Source organism: Tubulanus polymorphus, chromosome 11, assembly GCF_964204645.1.
Source record: "Tubulanus polymorphus chromosome 11, tnTubPoly1.2, whole genome shotgun sequence".
NCBI lineage: Eukaryota > Metazoa > Nemertea > Palaeonemertea > Tubulaniformes > Tubulanidae > Tubulanus > Tubulanus polymorphus.
This window is the reverse complement of record NC_134035.1, coordinates 9,352,069-9,370,361: the sequence shown is the minus strand read 5'-3', so window position 1 is coordinate 9,370,361 and position 18,293 is coordinate 9,352,069. Positions and strand designations below refer to the sequence as shown.

Below are 18,293 nucleotides of genomic sequence, written 5' to 3'. Positions count from 1 at the left end.
CGAGAAAAATTGAAAATTCCGTTGGCCAATAATAAACGAGTTTAAGGAACCCTTTATGATTAAACATGTCCAAAGTTTCATCTGCATGTAAAAACTTAAGGTTATTCCGTGAAACCGGCCCCTGGTCGAATGTCTCTAACTAGAACAATGGTCTCACGCATCTGTCAAGGTTGGGGCACAATGTAAAGTTATGTAGTCATTCATATACATGTTCCAACCAATGGACGGCATTTTTAATGTCAGTTGGGTCTTGGAGTAATCATTTGTCAAATGATTACTACAAGGTTGGGTGAAAGAGAGCTCCCCGAAATTAAAATAAACATTAAGAAGTACATAGAACAACCTAGAATGAATTTTAACTTTTGAAAATTTTTAGGTATCAATTCGATATTTTTCATTTCCCCGTAAAATGCAGTTAATCAATGAATACGGAGATTTTCGCAAATCTGGAGTTCACGGGAGGATTTGCGACGAAAATTACGTGGCTTGAGTGAATAAGGCACAATTTCGAGTGTATTGTTTTTTCTTATTGTTAACATTTATTCATTTTCCAACCAATGGGTGGCTCGATTTTTTGTTCATAACGACTGTGTAACTCTGAAAACGCAGGTAAGTGAATGACAGTGGCGCAGCAGAGGGTTCATAGATGTTGTTATCAGAGATGAACTCTTGATTTCGCATTTTCAAATGGCAAATAAACGATTTCATCTTGTTATACTATTATATATATCGTATATAGAATACCGCATTCTATCACACAAGTTACGAGCGAAATTGACTTGGGATTTACATTAGAGGAGTCCCACATCCTAAAGTCAGTCTCCAAAGCCAATCAGATGTTGGGTCGGCTGCATAGACAAGTTCAAAAACACAAGACCATGTATATTTTCTCCGTTTCTTGGGGGCACGATTTGACTCGCAAAGCGGACATACACATCTTCAAATCCTCAATTCCTTTAGAAAGTCTTTCAACAAATATCATCTAATTTTCAAACACGCCTTACTTCCCGAGGATACTTTTATCATCTGCCAAAAAATCTAACTTTATTCTTATATATCGCGAAAATGCTGCAGACACGTCATTTCGTTACATGCTGGGAAGAATAACAGACAAAAATAACTACTAATATTTCAAATTCACATGTATATATTATCATTACTTGTATACATAGATATATATATAGATATATATATATATTTTGAACGCACGGTTCACACATAATTCATTTCATACAATACACGTATGTATTTCATATCAAAAATGGAATATTTCGTCGTTTTTAAATAAATCTACACATTTAGCTATAGTCAGTCAGCCTCTCTGGAACGTTCATATGGCGGATGATGATCTGATATCTCTGAGGGAAGAGGATGATAGCGACAACTCAGAGAAATGTTAAAACTGGTTCTTGTCTCAAATCGAGCACATCTGTAACGAAAATTGTACGAAAAACTAGTATTCATTTCATAAGATTAGATTTATTATGGAAATGATGCGTCCTTGATTACCGGGGGTAAATAACATTTCGGGCGGAATCCTTCCTACCATTCGAAAATAAACTAAATAATAGGTGGCGAGCATAGGTATTACGTATATAGGACAACCTGTATAACCACTGGCAAATAGACTAGTTTGGTCTACTGGTTAGCACGCTTGCTTTCTACGTACACGAGACCCGGTTTCGATCCCCGGTGAGTGTGCGTAATTTCACCGTCGCTTCTCTTAATCGTTACATGGGGACACATTTTCGAATTAAATTCGAAGATGGGCGGAAGGATTCCATCCGAAATGTATGAAAATAACAATAACAGTTGTTCAAATCGATATTGCGGGTTACTGGTAATGATAACTGAATGGCGGTATGTACCTCCGATGATTCGATGCCACGGTAATGTGACGTATGTTAAATACGCATTCAGCGCTACAGAATTAGCGCGTCGTCGCTCTTTAAACCAGTACCATGCCTGACCGAACGATTTACCGATAAATCCATCCAGTTGATTGTTGTTCTCGAGCTCTGTAAGAATTAGCGTAGAATGACAAAGGGTTTTTTAGTTGGAGGCTACAGTAAAGATGAAAACAGATTTGCAGGCACGGATTGATAAAACACTGCATCCGTGTTGTGCATTAATATGTAGAGCATCTCCCAATATCAATGAAAAACTAGAATAAAGTTTGAAAATATTTCCTTGAGCTAGTAATTTATTCACGATGACTATTAGAATATAGTCGAAACGTTGAATAAACTACTAGCTCAAGGAAACATTTTCGGACTTAATATTTCTTAGTGGGATTCTCTACATAACCTTTTCAGACTCATTTTCTATTTGAGTGCGGAATTTTGCATTACAAGCCAATGAAGCCACAGGGGCTCGTATTTGAAGTTTGGGGGTGAACTGTAGCTTAGATCATCCAGTATCCCTGGTACTTTATATTTAAAAGAATTTTTGTATATTTTCTTTTTATATATATAGTACCAGGGATACTGGATGATCTAAGCTACAGTTCACCCCCAAACTTCAAATATGAGCCCCTGTGAATGAAGCGTACCATCAGTAAGTGTCCCGGCCTCGACTTCTTGAGTGCCGTCGCAGGCTAACCCGTCGACGCTCTGAGTTTCCGAACGAGACTTTCGCATTCCTTTCTTGCGGAAGCTCCAGTTTGTAAATGCATTCACCATCGTACTCGGATCGCTCATTCTACGCTGCGAGTAAGGATCATCGGACTGAAGATAAACATCAGAAACTACCATCAGATTCTCTGGTAATAGGAACCTCCAACGCTACATGTGTAACAATGTAGGATTCCACTTATGGAAAATGAGGATCCACCACGTTCGCTAGTAGTTACTCGGACTTCTGAGGTCAATTTCTTCTACATCTCGATTAAAATCAAATGAATTTTCTCCTACATAAATCAATTATCAATGAAAACTAGCACAAGCAATGCATAGGATGAATTTTAAGAATATTTGCTATGTCCTGTGATAATGTATAGATTCAGAAGCCTAAAAATTTCGTTCAAAGTTGATTTATGAGGCTGAAAAAATCGATACCTTGTTTCTTATTTCTGCTGAGCTTAAAAGTTGACCAAGCCCGCCGCATGTACATAGTTTTTTTAAAAATCATGATCAAGCTAACAATAACAGACCCGGCAGTTTAAGAAATGACCTGATTACAAATTTTATTGCAGTTTATAAAACGACCCGGACGGAGAAACAAGGTATCAATTTATCTTAGCCTAATGAAGTCATTTTGACAACATAAGACCGAGTGCCTATGACGCCATCTAGCAGGAATATCTGGCGTTATTGCGGTTCCCCGTTCTACGTTTTACTCACAGCACCATTTTCGTCATCGAAATCATTGACTGGAAAGTTTTCGATGTCTGGAGTTTCGGGACCCGATCCTTTCACGCGACTGACGGCCATCTCGGCGTGACCTTTCGCCTGCGGTCCTCTCATGCGCACGAACTCCACCCGTTTGTGGCCTTTAACCAAACCGACGCGCTGCGCAAATTTGGAAGTTAGACTAGACTGAAATAGGACGGGAATAAAAGAAATCATAAATATGAAATACACGTCATTGTATCAGGTGTTTACAAAAAATACGAGAAGGATGTATCAGAATTTTCAATCTTCTTTCTAACAACCCATTCATTGAAAATAACTACCGCCGTATTCACTGAAATTGACTTTTAGAAGACCGGAAATTGAAAGTTTTAAAATAAACTCCTCTTAGTTAAACACTTTTTCTCTCTTCTCATCATTACCGGTATTATTACTATCGTTAACACAAATGCTATATTTGATGCCCTATTCAGTGTTACACACTGCTCTTAGTAAGACGGTTACATCTCAAATAATCCTATGGATATCAAACCTAAATTCTATCAATGAGCAAAATCCACAGTTGATGATTTAACAATTAATTCTAACTGGTTTTGACTAAACTTCATCATCATCCACTTCATCAATGGTCGATGAAGTTAAGTCAAAACTTCAGAAATGTCAGAATAAATTCTTAAATCATCAAACTGCAGGTTTTGTTCATTAACCTCGAAATAACGCGATCGATATCAATCTAGCAGTTGCATAAATTCTATCACGGGTTTCGACCGTCTAACTGCGATCGATGAACTTACTCTGGCATCGTACACGCCTTTCAACGCTTCGTATCGTATCGAACCGAGGAATATGACTCCTTGTAACGCTCCGTTTTTATCACACGCCACGAGTTCTACGCAAACCATTTCACTGTCTCGAACTACTATATCACTAAATACCTGAAAACAGGAAAAACAAAAAAATGTATTGATAATAATGATGATATATTTGTTATAAATTTCAATTTTATATACATTGCATGGGCATCCCTAGGATTTCTTTTGGGGAGTCCGTTTTTTGGAATAGAATAGAAATCTCGTCCTCCCCCAGAAGATTTTTGAAAATTTCGTGCAAGCAAAATTAGTTCTGGTGCAATCTGAGGCCGATAGATAGTCTGGTTCCCGTTTACTTTGCATGTAACGATTTTATTTTGCTAATTTAGCACATTCAGACCATGTGCCGACGTTCGTAAACGTTTGAAAATTCAAAAAGGGGGTTTGTTTGATTTACCGAACCCCCTCTAGGGACGCCCATGCAGTGGAACCTCGTTACAACGAACTTTAGGGCACCAGAAAATATGTTTGTTATAACCGATGGTTTTCATATCCGATATGAAATGATGAAAATTATCTGATTTGGGATGAAATTCTAGGTTTCTGGTAGGAAAAGTCACTTCGAATCCAAGCTAAACGAAAGGTAACCATTAGCTGGATAGCGTATAATTGAATGCGATTCATGGCTTCATGTAATTGATTAGCGATGCATGCATTATGAACTGTGTATAACCCAATTAGTAACGTGATCACTATCACATTATGAAAGGTGAGATTGAAGTCAAATATCGTATCAAAACATCTGCACCAGTCACATATACGACTAAATTAGTTGTACTACGAACGTTACGTATAATGTCCATGGCCGAATTTAGACCTTTCAACTGACACAACAGTGAAAACTGTAAATATTTGTGCTCAATGTTTAGCGAATGAACCAAAGGTGTCGAGTTGTAAATAGTTGAGACTATTTACAGTCTTGAATTTTACTGAGCGAAAAACCCACAATATGAATTGGGAACCGGCACACCAGCTATCCAGTCTGATGACGCCATTGAGATATCAGACGCACTCGATCAAAATTAGTTCATTTTCAAGTAACTTTGATTTCGGTCTTTCAATCCAAAAATTATGCAAATCAAGCATCGAAATAACCTCTGATTAGTCTTGAGAGTTTCTATGTTCCACGATTTTCGTACTTCATGCATAGAATTTGGGAAATTATTGTTAGATTTTAATTGAAAAAGAAATCCAGCGTCTTACTGTACACTAGCTAACTTGGCGGATAATGGTTGAATTTTGCTCGAGAGGAATAAAATAATAATAATAATAATAATAATAATAATAATTTATTTTTTATATAGCGCATAACTAAAATAATAATCTATGCGCTGTACAAAGGGTTAATACATTTACATAAAATCAAGAACTTAAAAAGCATATGATAAAACAGCAGGAGCAAAGACACAGTAAAATAGCTTAGAACATATAAGTCCTTTTAAAAAGGTACGTTTTTAAATTTGACTTAAAACATTGCACTGATGGACTAAGCCTTACAGAGACAGGCAGGGCATTCCAAAGAGCTGGAAGCTCCAAAGCTCTCTTACAGCTGGATTTATAGCTAAAAGGAATGTTTAAACGACTGAAAATAGTGAGTTTTCTCTCAGTGTCCATTCAACTTGACATGGTTCCGAAAATTGAAAATCGAGGTTAAGTCCCTTTTTGGTTTACTGCAATACGAAGTTCGGTAATCGCGAAATAAAAGATTTTGAAAAAACTGAATAATTTCATCACCGCAATGTCAGGACAGCTTGTTACTTGAATTTTGAAGAACTTAACCGATTTCAACAACACCGACAGGCTGAGCTTTAAAACATTGCGAATTACCCGTACATGAATGAACTCGAAAAAGGTGTCTCGCGTAATGGCAGTAGAGCCAATTTTCGGTGTACTTACGTCCTCAAAATTATCTATTGTAAAAAATATATTCGGATAAGTAATTTCTTCTTCAGTTCCCTTGCCATCCATCTGTCTTTTACTAGGCGAGGCGTACACGCGCTGAAAATACGAGAAATTTCTATAAATATATATCCTCAATTCATTCTCCGAGCGTTTTAAATTACTCTTTCATCATCTCACGTTCATTTCATACCGAAGATGTAAAGCGCGCTGATTATAATTTGTAGGAGTGCGCTATATAAGAAAATGAACTATTATTACTCGGTTCCTTCAGATCAGTAATTCCAGAATTCAAGGACTTTTCAAGGAGAAAATATCAAATTTCGAGGATTGCCCGCTCACTATCATATTTCCATTACAGTGAACTCCTCCTAAATCAGTACTGTTTATCTCGGTAAACCATTCAATTTGGTGGAATATGCGCGTATAGCAACTTGGCCCAAAATCCAAAAATTTTCTAATTGCCAATTTCTCAAGATTCAAGGAGTTTTCAAGGACTTTTTGGCATTTTGCTCAAATTCAAGGATATTCGGGGACCTTGAAAAATATTTTTGGTTTAGAAGGAGTTTTCAAGGAATCGAGGAGTCGTACGAACCCTGTATTATTACGGTACCCACAAGCGAAGTGTGACTACGCAAGAGAAAACGTCCATTTTAATATGTATTCTGGCAGTGTTTCCACATCAGTACTACGACACAGTCCGTAGACCAAATCCCGATACTATCTATAACCAGATCCAATAATAGTGACGACGATTAATTAAGAGCTGACATGAAAAAAGGCATCCGGAGCAGTAAATCAGTAATTTCAATTTGCCAATCGTTCGACGCAGAACCCGGGCAAACAGAAGTGATTAGTGAAATAGCTAAAGCATTGCTGTCTGATAACACCGCTAACTCCCGGCGGGGGTGTCTGTCGAGCGGAGACTAATAACCAGTCCGTGCTGGTGATTTGTTTTGTCAGAAAGTCGATACATCGATACTTTATTACATTTTTATTCAAAATACGGCCGGATGCCGCGCGCGAGTGCCTGCGTGCCTGGCGATGTTTTAGAACGCTACAAAAGCTTCTCGAGATACCCGAGACCAGTGTGTTCATCTTTATCTAAACGCTGAACGCAGACCCCGAATGACATTCTTTTAATAGTTTCCCCGCGAATAAATCATGCAGTTTACAATTCGGTTAAACGCATTTTTGTCAGTTTCTGTCAAATTCCATTACAAGATAATAAATTGATTTCGACGAGAACATTGTACAGATCTCGGGCCACTTAACATTGAAGTATCATCAGTCGTCTCGTCTATGACTGTCTAATGAAACTTTAAAATTTTGTAGTCTGCGAAGGGAGCGTGGCCCCCGTTCTTTCGAACCGGACATAAATGGACTGAAATCTTAAAAGCTAATTTGTACAAGTCCATCAATGAGTAACAAACAGGGTCCGGTCCCTCTGCAGATCAGTCATTCCTGGATATAAGGAGTTTTCAAGGAGTTTTAATGGAGAACATTTCCAATTTCGAGGCAACTTCTGCATCACTTTCATATCTCGATTACAAGACTCCTCCTGACATAAGTCAGTACGGTTTATCTCATTAAACTGTTAATTCGGTGGTTTTGTAAGCAAATTTTTATCATTAATACTACCTAAACTTGGTTTGTTAACCACCTTATCGGGTAAATTCCGGTCCTAACTGTACCGATTGAGGGATAGTTCCAATTGCCTATTTCTCAGAATTGAAGTAGTTTTAAACGAGTTTCTGACATTTTGCTCAAATCAAAGGAGTTTCAAAGACCTTTAAAAGCATTTTTTGTTTAAAAGGAGTTTTTAAGGAATGAATGATTCATAGGGACCCTAAATACATTACGTACCTGAGAAAATTTTTTGAGTATTTGAAGTTGTTTTGCACCAGTTCTCGTACAAACTGCACATGTCAGTTTATATTCAAACTGAAAAGAAAAAAATCAAAAATCATTAGCATATATTAGCAAAAACCATAGGAAAGGTACTCAAAGGAAATACAGAAAGCTGCATTAGACAGCGTTTCAGCGAAGTCACTTAGATTAACTTAACCCTTTCAGTGCTGACTAATCAATACCTGACAGTGCTGAAGATAATTTGAAATTTAAAAAAAATTCGATCCCAGTATAAGGAATATCGAGCATACTAGTTTAGTGCTTCTACACCGTGGTGCGGTGTACCATTAGTTACTAATATTTCACTCAATGTTTAACAGGTGCTGCCATCTTTCAATAGAGATAATTACTAATAATATCAATACACCGCATCTCGCAAAGTCCATCAACGATTTTATACACCGCACTGAAAGGGTTAAGTTGGAACCTGCATTTAGAAGCTTTCGGAGATGCAAATCAGTAGATTTATCGGAATTGGATTTGAGAGGGTTTATTTAATCCATCCGTTTATAAGAACGTGTTTACTTCGCCGCGTTCGATATTGATTGAGAGAAATCCGTTTTTAAATATTTACAGTAGACTCGCATGAAATAAATCAAGCATTCTCAAATCTCTCGGCACTTTAGCTTCCAGCGCCGAGCGAGAGAGAGAGAATTCATGGCTGAATCGATCATTTCGAAGTGACTGAGCGACGAGAGGAATCGATTCCGTACGGGCCGATAACGAACGGTTCTAATTAGAACAAAGAGTGATGAATATCAGTGCAATGACAGTCAGCATGGCTGATTACTGAAACAGCAGTTACCCTGCTACATTGCTGCGTGCAATCTGAATCCAGTTCCGTAGTTGTTAGGTCTGCAATGCATTGAAGCTAGTTAATTCTAAACCGGGGACCAAATCAAGTTTAACCTGGTACTGGGGTCCTAACGTAAATTTTGCCCCAGGGCTGTTGAACTGGACCTGGTTGTCTGGATATTCAAATGTGGATCAAGACCCAGTTCCACAGGTCTGACTCAGACAGGAAAAAATGCACAAATATTGTAGAGCCCTTTTCCACGAATAATACAGCATCGGTCATCTGAGCCGGACCCAGGGGAACTAATGAGATTCATACAAGTCGAAGTCCATCAAATATTTTCGAGAACCCTTTTTCAATTCGTCACCTAGGAACAATTAGTGTAGTTCAATGCTAAGTGACCTAATATTGCCTTTGCGGACACCAAAGTGCCCTTGCAGGTTGTGCCGAGTCCTTCGGACCTGGCCTCCATATCCACCCCTGCCTGAACAGCCGCTAAACTCACTATTGTGGAACAGGATCCCGCGGGTTCCAGTTCTGTTGGATATCAATTTCCGTACATACACAAATCTGATAAACGGCATTAAGATATTTGACATTTTCTCGTCGTCGACTTATGACATTTTCATCGAGGCGAATCCTAGTAAATGACTCCTCGGGGGAGAGCTTCACTGTAGTGCAGTCTGTGTCATCACGATAATCAGACGCTCGCTCACAAGAATAAATTTCTTCATAGCGAATAGCTGAAAATTTCAGCATTCTCAGTAAACTGTGGATCCTCAGCGAGGAGATACAATGAAATTAGAGCCCAGACCAAATTTGGCCCGCCCAAAAATGTTGGACCAGGCTCGAGCCAAATTTTAGCATGGGACAAATGATTGCGTTTGAGTTGCGACTGTTTCCGGAAATGGTTCACTTCGCTTTGTTTGAGCATTGTTTAGTATCAAGTGAATGGTTTACGTGTGAACACGCTCTCTAATTAGACACTGGCCAAATTAAACTCGGGGCCCGGGCCAAATCCCCCTGTGTGATCGTGGCTATTATGGGGCCCATAAATCGCCGGATTTTTAATGCATTCTCTAATCATTCTGCCTGAAATCCGTTTCATCGATGCAGATATTTACAAAACTTCAAAATTTACCACACTCTTCATTGTTGGACATCTATAAGGGATCATCATTTATTACATACGCATGAAATCTGACTTTTTCAAAACCCCCTCTGTACGCAAAATCGGCCATTTTTCATATACATTAAGCATTACAGTACGCAATTGCACTGACCCCTCCCCCTCCCCTAATGCGTACGTAATAAATGAATGATCCCTAATATAAATCCAAGGTTCTATTTCTATTTCAGGGTACAATCTTGCGCGATAACAAAAAAATGACAACGCTTTTAGCGAAATAACGCGATAGCTTTCATACGCACGCGCGCGTGCAGACGGAATCTATTTCCATCTTCGATTAACAATCATTCGCGACTTTAATCCACCGAAGGACATGCATAATTAATCATCACCACACACGAAACGCTAAAGCCGAATCTTCAAATACCAGATCGTCGAGCAAATAATCAATTACGACTGGAAAAGCTTTTTCATTCAGTTTCAAGCGCTTAATTTTCTCTCCGCAGAACAGATCTTCGGTATCTAAATAGACGAGGAGGGATGGGAGAGAAGGAAGGTGGGCGTGCGTGTTCGTAATGATTACGGTGTTAGATTTCTGCCAGTGTCGTCTTACTTACTGTCTCTCGCTCGAACCAACATTTCATTTGTTGCGACTGAAACCGGTGACGTGCAGTACTGACGATATAGCTGATCAGTATAGAGTAATCACCTATCTCTCGTGACGGACGAACGAGGGATGATACAAACATAATCCTCCGTTATTATTTTTGAATATTTGTAAATGAAACCTCGATCGAGATTTCGATTTTTGAACGACAAGGTTTTTCAGCAACGCTCTATTTACTGTAACATGACGTACTACTAGGAAGCCCCTTCGTCGAAATTCCTGAATATTCTAATATGAAATCTCTGAAGAGTGAAACAGAACATTACCGCGTTTTATTGACTGCATGTTACTGACGGACGAGTTCCGCGGAAAAGGAAACTAATCTTTCTCATCGTAAATTTAAGTAAATCAAAATATGATCCCGAATGTTTATGTAAAATTCTAGGGATTGAGGACTTCATGGATTTACCCCGGATTTAAACAAGGATTCTTCTGTACATTTTAAGTCTCAAAGCCAATGACTTAAGTGCAATGTAATCATCGTTAAAAATTATGTATCAATTGGCACATAAAGCTATAGATACAAGGGGCAGACATGAAAAAATTCTGAAGGCCAGGGTCCAAAAGAAAAGAAAAGGCATTTCCATGCTACTAGCGCGGTCCCATGTGAGAGACATTTTTTATATTTAATATTTCCCAAAAGGATAAATTTGCAGATTTTAATTATCTTTGTCTTGGCGAAAACGGAAAATTCAATGGGAATGCAGGGGTCTGGACCACAAGACCACCTGCCAAATCCACCCTTGATACGGACTGCAGCTTAATATGCAAATCCATAAATGCCTAGGCACGACTGTAATATATCTTGGAAAACATAAGGCGACATTTTTATCATTTCGACGAGACATAATTTCCCCGAGACCCATAATAGGGTAGTAACCATTTGGTCCGTGCCTCGGAGGTGGAAAATGCGTGATTACGTTTAAGACCACACGAGATACTCGGCAATTTCGAGACGCATCAACGCGACGAACTCTCCAGAATGAACGATATCCGTAAATCATCGGGTTTCGCCGAGTAAATACACTCAGGTTGACATACAACACCGGCAAAACCGATTAATCTACAATTTATTACGCCCGCAACCGGGTATTAACAGACCGCCGAACCAATTGCTTCATCGCGAAAAACAACGAGCAAAACCAACGAAGCGCTGATAACTGAACCGATGACAGGTTCTCATCACCGCTGATGTGATTCTCAACAACAACGCTTCGAAATCTATTTCACCAAATTGCATCCCAGGATAATCGTCAATATATATATATATATATATATATATATAATATATATATATATATATACATGTCCTGTGTCTCATACAACTCGCTTCGAAGTAATCTCTTACCTCGTTATTTTAGAACGCATCCTAGCATGGCAAAATTCATTCAGCTTCTAACTACTAACTCAATCGGAAAACTTAGATCTGTTGGAAGATATTTGATTTCAATGTTCAGAAGACGGAGAATGCTTCGAGGCGACAAAACCGAGTAAATATAGCTACCCTATCAACTTGATATTTCTGTTTTTTCAACATGTAATTTTGTATTAAATTATTTTGTTAAGATTTGTAATTTTGATTATCTGTCATACAAGTGTAGTACACACTTTGATAAAGAGTAAACTACTTACTATTATATATATATAAATTTGATGCCCCCGAGTCTGAAAAGACAATTTCGTTAAAAGACGCAATATCGCGTACCTGATGATGATGGTCTCTAGACAAAGATTCGAAACCAGGAGCGGATCTAGGATTTATTCTAAAAGTTCTGAGGTTTGAACTAAACTTAATCATCAGAAAAATTTTCACCATTTTCATTTGAATTGCAACTGGTTCCAGAAATGACTCACTTTACTTTGCATAAGCATTGTTTAAGATTGAGTGAGTGGTTTATGTGTGAACGCGCGTTCCGATTAGGCATGGGCCAAATTTGACTCGGGCCAAATAATCGCTAGGATCGGCTTTAGATGATTTATCAGGTCAGCGTTTCATCCTTCAACCCATTCAGCGTTTTATTAGCAGGTTCAAGGTTCTTTCACCGCGGATGGTAGAAGGGCAAGTGAGGAACCTTCGACCGATGAACCATGGATTGACGAGACCAATACCACTCCAACTGCTAAACTTCTCAAATGGAAGAAGCTGAAAGATGACATGAACGACCCTCGACTCGGCGATAGAAAGAGGGACGAATCACTGTACAGCGCTAGAAGAGTAGAATCCATGTTTGATTTGAACTTACGCATCCCCTGATCTTCCCTGGGCCCAGTTTCACGAAAATGTTTAACCCTTTCAGTGCTTCTACACCGCAATGCGGTGTATAGATCAGTGATAGATTTTGCTAGTACACTGCAATGCGGTGTATCGATGTATTTAGTAATTAGTTTTTATTTCTCTTGAAAAATGGCAGCACCTGTTAAACAGTGAAATATTAGTAACTAACGATACACTGCACCGCAGTGTAGACGCACTATAGTGGTATTCCTGTTATTGAACACACTAGGGTGGAATTTTTTTAAATTTTCAAATTATCTCCAGCACTATAGGGTATTAATTAGCCAGCACTAAAAGGGTTAACTCTTAAATCAATTTAATTTCTTCATTAATTTAGTTTATCTTAAATCGATTTAGGCCTTAATCCTTTTCGTGAAACTGGGCCAACAGAACGATATCTGATATTAAAAGTAGTCAGCTTCGGGAGCAATGATATAATTATTGTTCATTACTTTAGTGAATTTACATTAATATCCCTGCGGAAAGGAAGCCCCGTCTCCTGAATACAGATACCCGGCAATGTCTAATCAACAACAGTAAACCTTGCAGTTAAAATCTAAAGCGCCCGAAGTACTCACAGAAATGCCATCAATAATACGGCAATGAAGCTTCGTTTAAGCAGTAATCTTAAACGTGAAATCAAATTAACTGCCGTTCAGGTCATGTTAAGCTCGAGTAATAAAACAGTATGCCTCAAGTCAAAGAGTACATGGATTACAATTCGATGTTTGACTAACCGGGTCACCACGGACCAACCATTCCTGGACAGACATGCCAACCTCTTAATTACCGCATCGAGGATAAAAACAACAATTCTCAGGGACACAACAAGGAGAATTAGAACCATTTTTAGATGATTGGTAGAAAATATTCTCAATAGCATTGAAAAACGCTCTCAGGGACATAGTGAGGCACTTTTACAGCAACTGTCCCTGACAATCAGGGACAGTTGGCAGCTCTGTCTGGATATAAGGAGTTTTCAAGGAGAAAATTTCAAGGAAAATTGTCGGCATCACTTTCATATCAAAATTACTATAGATTCTGTAACGATTATCTCAGTAAACCGTTAATTCGTTAATTGGTTTTGTAAGCAAATTGGGATTTTGCTCAAATTAAATGAGTTTCAAGCACCATTAAAGGCATTTTCCATTCAGGAGTTTTTAAGGAATCAACGAGTCGTAGGGATCGTGGACTAGGCGTATACCTGTTGTAGTATAATGTTGAGATACACGGTCTCCTCCCAGTCAATTTGAGTATCTTCTAGATTCGGAAGGTTTTTTGATTTTCGTCGATACACTTCGATTTCGGTCTGAAACAAGAGAAAAAAACACATCAGGAAGAACGTCTTATTTTGCCACTTTGTTTTAACTCAACAATTGAGAAATGTAGAACAAGATCCAGCGGAACATGTATATAAAATCATTCCCTGATGATTCATCAGCATAAAACTAAACCCAGAATTGAACACACATCTCGTAGCGAACCGCTGATGAAAATCCACAGAATTGAGACGATTTTTTAAATATTCCCAGGGTTTGAATAATTGTCTCTAATGGGACTGTGCATAATGTAAATTCTAGCTGATGTTCACGGATGCATAGGTTCTTTACATGAATGGCCCCTAATTGATAAAACCAACCCTGGTCGGTTCGCGCGTAAATCACACCATTATAGGACGTCGTACTAAATTTAACCTAGGAAAAATCGCCCATGAATACCATTTCATGATGGAGTGTACTTTTTTCGAAAGTTTAAGAAAACGGCACATACCGCGCAACATCTCTACTAACTTTCCCAAATTTAAGAACACCATTTTACATGACAAGACCCAAACATTAGCATAATGCAGCCATTGTTGCGTATATCAAATTGTATATATCATAATGATATATACATAGAATCTGGAGTAACTATAACTGTATAAATTGTAAACTGTTTATTTTTTTATGTATCCTGTGCTCAAAAGAAAAACTGTATAATTTCTGGTGCAAATAAATTCAAAATCTGCAATCTGAAAACTTTGCAAGCGAAAATTAATCGACCCTGCAGTAGATGCTGGAGTATTTATCGGCATTAGTACCGGAGTATCGGAGCCGGAGTATTGCCTGGTAATCAGCAATTTAAATGGGCATCGGCGATAGATTTCTATTTGAAATCACACCGAACAATCAGCGATCAAATAGCCTAGAAGAATAAATAGAAATCCAGCAAAAAATTGCATAAATAATTTACATTTCTATTTATGTTATAAACAGTAAAAGCACAGAGCGGGGGGGGGGGAATGGACGGATGAAGGGATCGGATGATTGAATGCGCGTGGAATCAATGTCAACACGACACTGACTCACACAGAGCTCTCTCACTCTCTCAATAAGCAGCGTGTTACTCATAAAATCAAATACCGTCATCTGTGAACAGCAAGATGCGTCTACAGCTGGGTAATGAGCTGGGTGCGGTGTGACAAGGCATACACACCGTCCGTAACAAAGCCAGATATAGTAGTGCTGCTAACAGTGTGAAGGAGCATAGGTTTAATTCCATAAGATAAAGCGAAATGGCTGAAGGTGGATCTAGAAACATCTAGCAATCAGTGTTCTCTAAATGAGGTTATAGATTGCCATCCCTGCCATTTTTACATCCACCAAATCAACCTTCCCCGTTCAAAACCCTGCTGCCATTGTTCTGTAATCGACTTAATGTCAATGTTCCATCATTGCTTACAATGAAAATCGCTTTCTACAGAACAAAGTTAATCTAATGACAGCAGATTATGTCCGAATCAAGCTAAATACCAATGTTTTCGGAAGGAGAAATCGACCCCCTACCAGTGTTCAGTATCCACTCTAAAAAGTCGGCGTATAGAGAACACTGAGCACTTGGTCCTCCGCCCAAAAAAAACCCATTCCATTCATGTAAGTGATGAAGTAATGATGGAGTAGAAATGATATCTATGAATATTTCATGAAGCCAATAACAGAAAATACTGACAGAACAGATGATTGATTGACAGCAGCTTTTAGTAAGATTGAATTCGTAACGCATGCAACATTCCTTTTTTCACACCTGAGGAAGGTCTTTCTAATTCGGTAACCACCTAATTGGGCAACAAATCCTGGTCCCAACTGTACCGATTTAGGCGCAGTATATTTCTAATTGTCTATTTCTCATTGAAGGAGTTTTAAAGGAGTTTCTCGAATTAGGCACAAATTAAAGGAATTTCAAGCACCTTTAAAAGCATTTTCCATTTAGAAGGAGTTGTAGGGACCCTGCTAGAAAGAGATTCCGAAACGTTATGTCGTTTTACTTTTGTTTTAATTCTTGATCGTTTCTTTCTTAACCTTAGATTTAGAGAGTTTAGGAGAGTTTTACATCCCAACTGCAAGTAACAGTGTAACCCTAGTGGGTCTTAACCCTTTCAGTGCGTCTACACCGCAGTGCGGTGTATAAATCAGTGATAGATTTTGCTAGTACACTGCGCTGCGGTGTATAGATGTAATTAGTAAATATCTCTCTTGAAAATGGCAGCACCTGTCAAACATAGTGAAATACTAGTAACTAACGATACACCGCACCGCAGTGTAGACGCACTATAGTGGTATTCCCGTTATTCAACACACTAGGGTGGAATCTTTTAAAATTTTCAAATTATCTCCAGCACTATGGTATTGATTAGTCAGCACTGAAAGGGTTAAAGAGTTGGCCTGGGTCTTTTTAAAGGTTGTTATGGCCCACAACCTGACTAAGTTAGCAGAGCTTAATCTTAATTCATGGCTCGGCAGCCAACGTCAAGGGTGGTTTCGAACTAGCAACCCCTTGGTTCCCAGTCCTCCACTCACACCAACTGAGCTAACCGCACAGGACTAATAAACTAGTGGGTTCTAAATCTATCACACCTGGTTTGAATCTAATAACCTCGTCGTTTTTATTTTCATTACCTGTGAACTTCGAATCCGACTGTTCGTGCTTGGAATTTTTCGCACGTAAAAAAGCAAATCGTCTCTGAGATCGTCCTCTTTCTCGTTACCCCCGCCTCCGTCTAGGAAGTTTTTTTCGAATAAAATCGTCCAGAAATCATTTCTGCCGGCTACCATCACGAAATCATCTGTAAATACGAATAATCAATGATTCAATTGACAATTTAGGCCTAGGCCTATATTGGTTCAGATTCAAATCAAGCTCAAATTCTTTGTATTGGGAAAGCATCTAATTTCATATGCATGATAAGTTGGTGTTTGGCCAATTGTGAAACTATTTAGGTAGTCAGGTTACTACCCCCTTCCCTACTACCAACCCCCTCTCCCTCTTCCTAGCCTGGCTGTGGTGGCACTTTTTTGCCAAATAGGGCTTAACTTGGTGTAATTTCTAGGTCTCATCATATGTAAGCATTGGCTACAATGTAATCAACAGCTGAATAACCCCCCCCCCCTGACAGTGCAGAACAACTATAACTATAAGTCATTTTTTAACCATGACTTTGGCACCTGGCCCCTGGGGATCGATGAATTGCTTTCAGGCCTCTGAGAAATAAGCAAGTGAACTTGCCGTAGGTTGGGAACAGAAAAAGAGAAGCTCAATCAATTTATTCACGAGTGCTTGTAGACTACACTACTTTGACAGTTCAGCAGTGCTGAGTGCTGAGAGTGTGTCACTACTGAGTGAGGACTGTCACAGTCAGTGTCAGTCAGTCAATCAATGAAAAAAGTAAACACTGCATAAAATCGTTGTTTTACTAAAAATAGGCGCGTTGAGAACTATAAATGAACTTACCTTCCAATCTTAATCGCTTTATCTCATTAATGCGTTCCTTTGCGATAGATTCGAGCATCTGCTGAAACGAGGAGCTCGGTTTCAACTCCGTAGAATCCACCGCACTCGCATCCTCTTCGTCCCGATCCGCCATTTTACACTGGTCATGTGACCTGGACAAAATGGCGAACGTCAAAATGCACTTCCGGAGCTACGAGGGGCGAAGTTACAGTGAAGGAATCGCATTCCGGGGAATTTTTCGTAACACCAGGGTCGAATCCCACCGGTGACACATTTTCTAATAGAGCAGGTCCGGCCCAGTGAGATCTGAGCTGTTATGTTCGAGTCACACTATATTTTAATAAACCGTTTTAGATAAACTCAGAACCCACTTTCACAAAAGTGAGTACCTCTTAAATCGATTTAAGAAATGAATTCGGTTAAGGGTTTTCACCTAACTCAGCCCGGTTTCACGAAAAAAAAGAGTACTCTGATTGAAGATAAACTGAAGAAGATAATATGGTTGATTTAGGATGAGTCGAGATGAGTTGATTTAGGAGTTTAGACCTTTTCGTGAAACTGTAAGCCAATCGAGTCACAGGGACTTGATGATAAATACTTTTATATAATTAAAAAAAACTCTATACTGGG

The 18,293-nt window shown here is 38.8% G+C and overlaps 1 protein-coding gene across 1 annotated transcript; it reads right to left on the bottom strand.

Moving 5' to 3' along the window:
• Window positions 1-1,187: 1,187 nt before the first annotated feature.
• Window positions 1,188-17,797, bottom strand: LOC141912676 (uncharacterized protein KIAA0930 homolog). The gene is made up of 10 exons (XM_074804005.1): window positions 17,664-17,797; window positions 16,832-16,998; window positions 14,101-14,205; window positions 7,985-8,062; window positions 6,116-6,217; window positions 4,145-4,285; window positions 3,342-3,536; window positions 2,552-2,726; window positions 1,869-2,018; window positions 1,188-1,429 (listed from the first exon to the last, which is right to left on the bottom strand). Exons 1-10 carry the CDS (start codon window positions 17,794-17,796, stop codon window positions 1,386-1,388), a joined length of 1,290 nt encoding a protein of 429 aa, XP_074660106.1. The 5' UTR covers window position 17,797; the 3' UTR covers window positions 1,188-1,385.
• Window positions 17,798-18,293: the final 496 nt, after the last annotated feature.

What these genes read in the sequence shown, in the direction of transcription:
- LOC141912676 (XM_074804005.1), bottom strand. Translation starts at nt 17,796, where the DNA reads ATGGCGGATCGGGACGAAGAGGATGCGAGTGCGGTGGATTCTACGGAG. An exon ending in AAAGCGATTAAGATTGGAAG is followed by an intron (nt 16,999 to 17,663) that starts GTAAGTTCATTT and finishes TCGTATTTACAG; the next exon opens with ATGATTTCGTGATGGTAGCC. An exon ending in TCAACATTATACTACAACAG is followed by an intron (nt 8,063 to 14,100) that starts GTATACGCCTAG and finishes TTTTCTTTTCAG; the next exon opens with TTTGAATATAAACTGACATG.